The sequence below is a fragment of the Mus caroli genome, chromosome 18 (genome assembly GCF_900094665.2).
Source record: "Mus caroli chromosome 18, CAROLI_EIJ_v1.1, whole genome shotgun sequence".
In the NCBI taxonomy this organism is placed as follows: Eukaryota; Metazoa; Chordata; class Mammalia; order Rodentia; family Muridae; genus Mus; species Mus caroli.
The window spans coordinates 79,130,073-79,140,091 of NC_034587.1; the positions used below are offsets into that span (position 1 = coordinate 79,130,073).

At 48.1% G+C, this 10,019-nt stretch overlaps 1 protein-coding gene across 6 annotated transcripts in view; it reads left to right on the forward strand.

The window, feature by feature from the left end:
* The window catches only part of Znf516 (zinc finger protein 516), an 89,773-nt gene extending 80,810 nt beyond the window's left edge, over positions 1–8,963 (forward strand). For all 6 annotated transcript variants that reach the window (XM_029471882.1, XM_029471883.1, XM_021150987.2 and 3 more), the window contains exons 5-6: positions 1,015–1,082; positions 7,923–8,963. In XM_029471882.1, the coding sequence (XP_029327742.1) occupies positions 1,015–1,082; positions 7,923–7,982 (128 nt within the window). In that variant the 3' untranslated portion in view covers positions 7,983–8,963. The remainder of the gene's footprint in view (positions 1–1,014; positions 1,083–7,922) is intronic.
* The last annotated feature ends 1,056 nt before the right edge of the window (positions 8,964–10,019 follow it).

Sequence of the window (10,019 nt, forward strand, 5' to 3'; positions counted from 1 at the left end):
CTCCCAAGATCAGCTGACTATGGATGGGTCCGCCCACAGTGGACTGTATCCTCCTCCCAAGATCAGCTGACTATGAATGGGTCCACTCACAGTGGGCGGGATCCTCCTGTATCAATTACCAATCAGAATATTGCCTGACAGACATGTCCATGGCCTACCTGATCCAAGCATTTTATCAGTGAGAGTCTCTCCTCCAGGCGACTCCAGGGTGTGTGAGGCAGACTGACCAGCACAGAGCTTTTTCTGCTAGCCACTGCCTGTCACCCTGGGCATATTTAGGCTCCAGCTTTGGCGACGCTTTACTTATCATCTGCCTACCTCTCAGTTGACCTTCAGTCTCCCGTTCAGTGCCTGGCATGGCTTTTTGGTTTAGTTCGAGAAATACCCTTTTGTGTGGGTTCTTTTTAACGAGAGTCGACCTTCAGAAATGGGTATGCTAATGAGCTACAGGTGCCACCATCATCTGTGGCAGCCAGACCTTCTTCTAACTCATGGCCTGGTGACTCCCATCCTAACGGGCAGAGCTAGTCTATGGATATGCGTATGGAGACTCCTTGTGTGATCAGCAGGTCCTGAAACACCTGCAGATCTCTGTATAAATCTGGCTGAGACCTGCACGGGCTACCTGTGTGTCACAACAGAGCCAGGAGTCTTAGCGAGATGGGTACACTGTCTAGCAGTGTGACACACACACATCCCCAGAAGTCAACCTGATGCCCAGTGACACAGGCCGCGTGATCAGCAGAGCAGAAGACAGGCCCCTTTACCCACACACTGACAATTGATGTTGCTAGTGATTGCTTTCCACGGTGTGGCATCTGTATTAGGAATGCTAGTGGCCCCAGGTGGCCATTATCAAGGGCTCTCACTGTAAGTATAACGAGGAACTGGGGTTTTCCAGGTGCAGGCTAGGTGCTGTGTGCTTCTAGGAAAGTCCTTCACTCTTAACGGCCTCCTTGATTGATGCGCAGGGATCTCATTGCCTCTCTGCTAACAGACCCTTTATTCCCACAGTGGTGTTTGAGTGTGACGGTCCACGAGATTCTGAAGTTCACACAGCCTCCACGGATGCCCCTAAACAAGTATGTCCTATGCTGCATGTCTGGTTGTCAATGTGGTGTCTGCAAACAGTTGGGACACAGGGTTCGCCAAAGCACCTGTGTATGATGTGGGCAGTGGACTAATTCCATGTCAGCCAGGGCTGTTGGTGGGTGACCAGAAAGCAGGAGGCCACTTAGCTGTCAGCTGCTGCAGATCTGCCCATGATGGCTGATAGGGAGGGGGAGTAGGCAGTGACTAGTAGTGACAAATGCATTACAAGATTTGGTTATTTTCCACCGTGTGTGGGTCTAAGTTGGCCTGTGAATAAATCCCGTCCTGCCTCCTTTAAGGGCACTGCTTTTGGATTCTTTTGTAAGAGATGCCTCTTCAAGATGTTAATCTGATGTTTCACAGCTGTATGACCTGGTAAAACAGCCTATGTGCCACCCCTAACACCTCCTGACAGCGTAAGAATGTAGATACCCCATTGTATGTGCGTGGGACATAGCAAAGCCCTGTGCTGCGCTTGGTTCAGACTGTGCCTCTGAGGACAGACCATCTGTTCAAGGTTTCTTTTCTGTCATCCTAGGCTGATAGTTTGCACTGTCTGGGACCTTCTGCCTGCCCTCCACCCCTCCCACTGTCTTCGTCCTTCACACCACTAGGGATTCAGGTCTGTGTGCCTGACCCCAACGTGTGCCATGTTCTGTAATGACAGGAAGGATTAATGCCTATAGTGACGCATCAAGGAACTTTTGAGGATTATTTTAGTTTATTTCAGTAAAAATCTGTGGTTTAAACATGGAAAGCAGTTCCTTTGTGGTAGTGATAGAGTTTTTCAAGTGAATATAATCTCTCCAGAATGCTGAACAGAAAGGTTGTCCAGCAGAGAGCCTGCTGGACAGTGCTGTCTTAACAGACCTCATGGCCAAGTGCTACAGAAGAGTCCCCCAAGAGGTGTGCGGGACGCAGTGACAGGATCATGATTATGTGACTAGAGGACTGCTTTTGGGTGTCACAGCTAGAGTGACTCCTAGGCTCTCCTGTTCACAAGTGGCCTCCAAGGCCACCAAAGGCCCACATTTGCTAAGTGTATCTGCTGGAGCGGGATGAACCAGGCAGATCTGCCAATAACCAGCCAGTTTCCTAGAACCGGTGACCTCACTTGATGTGCCTAATTCTTCTCCAGCTTGTACCCACGGGGAACGTGGAGATAGACGTTTCCTGCTATCTACGACCTACCAAGATTGTGGGCTGGGTTATTCCAGAGTTACTTTTTAATCCTGAGTGTTTATGTTAATTGTTACTGCCTCCTGGTTCTGACAGAGAGGTAGATGATGATGATGTGACCCCTGTCTCTCAACGTGGTGCTGTGTTGTTACACTGCCCGCCCTGCCCCTCTACATCTCAGGATCGTCTGGAGCTGCTAGATGAGTGGACCCAGCCCCAGGCACACATTTGTTTTCCACGAAGCCTCAGCTGGCCAACTCTCCTGTCTGAAAGGACAGAAGTGGCCCAGGCCTTGGGTTTAACCCAGCCTGACTTATCCTTCTTTTACAGCAGCTAGTTGGTTTAATTCCATTTTTAAGGTCATGTGCTCCAGTGCCCCTGTGCCCTCCCTTACCTTGAAAAGCAGTTTTTGTTTATTTTTCATAGAATGTTCTGGGTCTTTATGGAAATCCCATTTTTGTTAATGTATTTTGGAACTGTAAGAGTCTTAAAGAGTTTTGTTGTCAGGAGAACACGTCTTTAATAAGTTGGGGCATTAGCTATGGGCTTCCTTCCTGCTGGGTCTTGTGGTTCATTCACAAGTGCAGCTGTGAATTTAGGACGTGTTAATCTAGAACTGGCTTATGCCATTATTAACGCCAGAAATGGATTTTGTTGCTCCTGTCCAAGAACTTTCCTAACACCAGCTAATCGATATTCATATTGGGAAGTCGACAAGGAAAGAGGGGGGATCTGAGACCTGAGGTCCTCACCCCTAGGCAGGGATAGGGGAGCAGAGCGAATCCATTTCCAGATGAAATTCCTGTTGTTTAAGAAGCCTCTTAGCAACACCAGTAGGAATCTCCAGTAAGCAGGTAGCTTGGAGGAGGAGTGGCAGCAGCCTCTATGTTTAGTGGCTGTCAGCTTTAACTCATTCGAGGCCAGCTGAGTGGGCGCTGAGCTGGGATAATAAAAGGTACTGGATGCAGAGTTTGGAGGAGAAGGGTCTCACTGTAGCTGGGGTGCATCTCTTCTCCTGTCGGGAGGCAGCCCACCCCGGCACGGGAGACACACACTGTAAGGGAGTCTTTGTTGCCAGATACTCTCACAACCGAGAGTTGTCTAAATACTGGGGGGGAGACTCTCCAGCAGCGCTAGACCACACAGAGGCCACAGCGGGCCGCTTGTCTCTCTGTGTGCACAGGCCATGCTCACGGGGACTCTCAGTACCAGCTTGTGCTAAGGCGCAGCCTGGGGGCCTCTGTCTTCACGTCCCCCAGCCCTTTCAGGATGTGCCTAGAGGTGTGTGTGTGTGTGTGTGTGTGTGTGTGTGTGTGTGTGTGTGTGCTGGTTTTGCTTTGTGTGAGAGACCAGTCGCTACTTACTTGTAATCCAGGAGAGTCATTGGCTTGAGCAGTCTTGTGAACACAGAGTTCCCAGTAGCTCTTCTTGCCAGTTAGCACATGGAGGTTTTGTATAAAGAGCTGCAGAACAACTGTCCCGGCTAATGTTGTCATCGTACAGGACCCAGAGTCATGTGAGAGAGCAGCTTTTGGTATGTCTGTAAGAGCGTAACGAGAGGAGGCTAGGTTTGGTGGGACTCAGGGCAGCACTAACTCTGGATGGCACCAGGCCGAGTGCTGGGATCCTGACCTGCACAGACCGGGTGGACCATGCTATGTGCTGGTTCCCTTCCTCCCGCCGCTCCTCCCTTCGCCTTGCTTCCTGACAGAGCATGTGGTGTGACTGCTGCCCAAGCTCCTGATACCAAGACTCCCTGTGCTGCAGACTGTACACTTGAACTGTGAGCCAAGATTCCCTTCCTCCCCTAAGTTGCCTGGTCTGGTATTTTGACATAGCGACTGGAAAAGTGACGAGTGCACACTGTATCTGAATATCAGCCTTTCCGTTTCCCATGTCAGACTTAGAGAACCACAGCGTGCTGCAGGTTCTGGTGACAGACTGAACCAGCGTGGGCTCTGGCAGGGCTCTGAAGTGATTGGTTACTCACCGTCACCTCTCAGGCCCCCTCGTACATGAACTTGGAGGAGTGAGGGACCTAGTTTCCTGGTGTGTCTGAGTGCAGTCTCTCCCTGCACATGTCCTGTGTAAGCCTCTCTCAGGTCACCAACCTCTCCTTTATGGTGCCCAGAGCCTCTAATAGGAAGGAGGTAAGAGGCTTGTGGCCGGACCTCAGAACTTAGGTCATGGCGTGAGTTCGTAGAAGGCAGCTGTGACCACGTGGCCTGTCATCTTAACTGCTATTATTTCTCAAGAATTGTAACAAACAAGATTAAAACACAAACTTAGGACACCATGCTGAGCTGAGGAGCCATGTCCATGGGAGGGCACTGTGGGGGAGGGGCACAGGCCATCTCAGGACACTGCCATCTCAGGCACTGTCGCATCTTTGCTGAAGATGAGCCTTCACAAGGAGGAAGAGAATTCTAAACCGTATTTCTAGGGAGAGTCGCCCTTCATTTGTTTAAAGATACCGGCTGCATCATGTCCACGTTTAGGTTCCTGTAATCCTCCTCATTTGCCATTAGAAAAAAACCAACTTTTTGAAAAATTATATGTTAAATATTATTGGCCCATGGTAAAACCTGTCTGATAGTTCAGAGAAACAGTTTTTAATCATTATTATATTGTTCAACAATTATAAGTTAAAATAGCAGCTGTTGAGGTGGCTTGGTGGGTGAGGTGCTTGCTGGCCCACCCACGGCTTGCAGCGTGGAAGGAGGAAAGCACTCCGTGCACACTGCTCTCTGACCCCACACATGCACTATGGTGTGCGTGACCACATGTGCACATACTGCAAATACATACAAGCACTACAATATTTCAAGAGAAGACATTGTAAGTACTTTTGAAACCAACCTCCTAATCCCACCCCCAGTTGAGAGTTTTGCTGTAATGTGAAATACAGTTTTTTTTTTTTTTTGGTTTGGATTTATCATTAGAATTTAAAGACTATGATTAATCATTTATTCTTCATAATTCTAAGCATTAGCTTAAAATAGTTAAGCTGGAGAAATATTTCCATTAATCAAATTAACAATAATGTAAAAACAAACGGCAGGCACTCCACATCATTCGCCGCATGTGCACACAGCAGTTAGGAAGCTCGCTCGAGCGGGTTTGTGAATCCGAGTCTTTGGCCCATGTTTACCAGTGTTTATGGGTTTTTGGCATCAGGTTCTGATAGGTAGGACTGAAAACATGGCTGAGCAGTTAAGAGCATTGGCTGTTCTTTCAGAAGACCCAGGTTCAATTCCCAGCACCCATGTGGCAGCTTACAGCTGTAATACCAGTTCTAGGTACACCCTTACGCAGACATACGCACCAGCAAAACACCGAGGCATGTACAATAAAAATAGATAAGTCATTAAAATTTTTTTTACAAAGAAAGATTGTTTTTTTAAAAATCTCATAGCTAATGCAAGTTGAAGCTCTTATTCATAAAACCATAAAATCAAACAAACGTCCTTGAACATCGTTTGTTTCGCCAAGTATAACATTCTACTGATGTGAGTGAGCTCCTGAGTTCACAACGCCGCTGCTGACTGACGGCCAGCTGGGCAAGGCCAAGGTCCCCACGCCTGGTGCACAATTGTGAGTTAGCACCCAGAGCCCTTGCTCCGTGGCCTGTCTCATGTGCACCTTGCAGCCCTCTGGGTTGTGTGCATGTTGAACACACACAACCGTGACTGCTTACTTTGGTCCCTTGTCCTATAAAGAACTAAGGGGGAAATGATTTCATCTGTCCAGCCTAGACAGTGAAACATCTTGGTAATGACACTCATCTCAGAATACACAGCTAGGAAAAGCAAAACCCAGTGTCCCCAAAGCATGCTCCCATGTCCTTGGAGAAGGAAACAAGACTATCTGCTCAGACTGTTACTGTAGTCCCGTCTCCCCTGTTGAACTCATCCCCTTGAACCCTGCAAGGGGAACTGTATTCATGGTCCAATCTCTGATGGTCCTGACGAGTCAGTGGTTCAGATGACTCTTCAGAATTGAGGAATGTGAACCCATCTCTTCCAATGTGAGGGAAAATGCCAATTTCTATGATGCTCTATGGCTACATTATAGCATGTAGCTTGTTGTAGATTTTCAACCTTTGTAGACCTGGGATAAATGCTTTGAAAATGTTCTGAGTCATGAAGCTTTCGGCTGTTGGTGGACGGCTGTTGGTGGAAGGCCATCCTATCTTCTCTGTCCTATCCCAGGACTAGTTCCTATGTTCTGTCCAAAAGTAGAAGCCACAGGTAGATGTGTCTTGGGGTCTGTAGTGAAGCAGTCTGTGCAGACTCCAGATGTGCACAACACCTCGGCCTTGCATAGATTCCCCTGTCCTGGAACCTCTGTGGTGTGTGTTTGCTGTTGGGAGGTGTTTATGAGTGATCAAGACTAAACAACCCAGAACTGCAATTCTTTGTGTGTGTGTGTTTGTGTGTGTGTGTGTGTGTGTGTGTGTGTGAGAGAGAGAGAGAGAGAGAGAGAGAGAGAGAGAGAGAGANGAGAGAGAGAGAGAGAGAGAGAGAGAGAGAGAGAGAGAGAGAGAGCTCAGAACCCCATATTCATTTGTGAACATGCCTAGAACTAGTATCCTTGAGGTGTGTGCTTCTGGCTCTCCACCAAGATCTCTGCCATGCAACACTGGTGTGCAGTGGTGTCAGACATCCCTCCTGGTCTACAGCAGGAGGGTCACCATCTGCCTAGACATCCCTCCTGGTCTACAGCAGGAGGGTCACCATCTGCCTGAGTTTGTTACTTCTTTAAATGCCGCTTCCTGTCCTTCAGACCAGCCACTGGCAGCATTGCCTCTCAGACACATTCTTTAAGAATATTTCTGATTTATGCTGTGTGTTGACCAGTAGGCATTGTGTGTGAGACCAGCTTTTAATACTTTTCTGAAAATATTAGCTAAAGAGAAACATTAAATTCACCATGCCAACCAGCTTCCCTTCCCGTGTGTTCCTAGGGTTCCCATAGACCTAGCTGGAGACTAGAGTCTCCTATGGGCTGTGTGGCTTATGAATGCATGTTGGTTTCATTTCTGTAGGATTTTAGCTAGGTTGATGTTGTTAGGAGAGATTCATCCTGACACGTTGTTTTGTCCTCAGCTGGGAGATGACATTGTTCAAGCACCAGTGCACCCTGTCACTCAGCAATACTCTACAGCTCACATGACTTAAAGCACAGCTCTTCTGCTTCTTCCGTGTGGGATGTTTGGGAAAATGGAGGGAAGCACTCTGGGACTCCCTCAGATGGATGTGGGTGCCATGGGCTGTTCTTCTGTTGATGTGAATCCAGCTTTGCCCTTAGGAATAATGTTCACCCGGGTCTGCTCTGTACCCTAGACCTGTGCTCTTCAAACCCCCATTCTTCCCGTTTGGCTTTTTAGCCTCTGAGCAGAGCCAAGTCTACCACTGCTATTTGCTGTCCGGAGTCTGCAATGCTTTCTGAGCCCCGAGGATGGTTTTCTTGAGCTGTTCCTGTGAAGGCAGTGAAAGCAAATCCCTTGATGCTGGAATAAACCGAGCCACCCTGAATCAGAGGGCTTCATTGTACCTTGTGTCTCTGGGTCTTGCTAAGAAAATGAATAGGGCAAATGCCTTGAGACCAGAAGCCAACTGAACTTGCCTGTTATTTTCTTTCTTTTGCAGGGGAGAGACCATACCACCCCAGGGACTGTGCCAGCAGGGCCCCTCCGAAAGGGGACCTAGAGACACACCTCCAGCGCCCGGCCCCGTGACAGTGTTGACTGTGGCCTCACGGGTGACTGGAAGGCTCCCAGCAGTGACCATGGCCACTTTGGGGAAGAAGATCCAGGGCCTCCTGACGAGATACTTTAGACTCGGGAGCCATTGCGGTAGAGCAGACCCAGGGAGAGGCCTCCCTTGGTAATGTTTAGGGACAGCAAAGATGCTATGCCTAAAATTCAGTGTAGCTCTTTCACACACATGTTTGTGCTCATCACCCATGGCCTGTGTCTCCTCGTGATAAGCAGTGGTATTGTCAGGCACAGTGGGAGCTCAAGGAGTCTGGATTACTCAAGACAGGCATGAGACACTGGAAAAAAGATACTGGTGTGTTTGGAAGAAGTGGACAGCACTGTGGGGAGGTCCAGTGCTTAAGACAGATGATGCTGTCAGGATGTGGGGTGCGGAGGGGGCTGCACTACCACCTCTCCCCACCACCTCAGTGGGGACTTTAAGTAGAAGGTGAGACAGAGGGGTGTTCAGGTGGTGTTTGAATGCTGTGGAGAGGAGCTTGGTGAGGCAGGGCAATGAGATAGCTCCTCACGGTTAGGTGTCTGGCCACGACCCTCTGAGCTGCTTATGCCCCGCCATGCTGCGTCCTCACCGTCCGGGCTGCGTCTGGCTCAGGAAACACTGCAGAGGTGGGAACACATATAAATCTGCTTTGGAAAAGAAACATTAGTTGAACACTAAGAGGAGCAGGTGTCTTTTTTATTCTCAGGACCTTTTTTGTAACAGGGCTACATTCTGCAAACTGCTCACGGAAGGCGACTCCATGTCTTAACAGAGTGCCACTGAGTCCTCCCAATTTGGGCCTGTTTTGGTAATGGCAGAGGAACCCTTGAGCAGATTGGGGGCCCTAGATCCTTAGGGTGCTAGTGCTCTGGAGCCTTCTCTCTCCTCCTCCCACCCCAGCCTTTCCCCTGCACCACCCCAGCAAATAGATGTCTTTCCCCATTGGGCCTGGTGAGCACCACTGGATGAGTGACTTTGTTCACAGATTAATGGGGGTCGCCAGGCCTGAGGGTGAAGACGGCTTTATATACCTCTTCCTTAGTCACGCAAGTTCACGTTTCTGCGGTGGGGTGAAGGCCCTAGCAGAGGCTCCGAACCCACGCGACGTGCGCAGTCGGAACTGTATTCCGCAGGTAGCAGCGATTCCTTTCCCCGTTGCTGTGACACTGTGTGTGATGGCGATAACTTCTGCAAGTTCCAGATGTTTGCACATATGATTTTATGCATTATCACGAATTACCGCTGCCTTGAATGAAAACGTTCTGTGAAATTTTTTGCAAAAGCTTTACTAGTTTTTTTTTATTGTGAAATTTTGTAAAGGCAGGAAATGGATTAAGACGAGCATGCTAAATATATTTTTCAAAAAAAAAGCAATAATTTTACATGTACAGAAATTATCCTAACCTTTAATACTGGTGAGAGCGACAGTTTACTTAACCCAGTAATGGATCAGTGCGGTTTTTGTAGGAAATGGGCTTCTGATACAAAGACTTGTTTAAACACACATGTATACACGAACCCTGGCGCGTGGTTTCTCTGTTCTAATGATCTGTTGGATTGTTATTATTATTATATTATTATTATTATTATTGTTATTGTTATTGTTAGTTAATGTTTGATTCCAGGTTCTATTTGTTACTGTTTTAATTACTTGACCGTTCAGGTGACTGCTGCACTTGCAAGCAATGCAATGTTAACTGGCTAGCAGATACATATATACATATATATATATATATGTGTGTGTGTATATATAATTTTTTTTTACTTATGTTTCCTGATACTCCTACAGCAGGTTTGTATGAGAACGGCTCGCCGTGTCGGAGTGCTTGGGAATAGCAATCATTCTGAGGTGTTACTCGGAGCGGGAGCAGGTCGCAGAGATACATTCCTCTCTCCGCCTGAGGCAGCGTAGTACCTTTCTGTTGACGGCGTTTGTTCATTTTGATAGGTTCCCCATCATTTCCGCACTCTCTGGCTTTTTGTTCC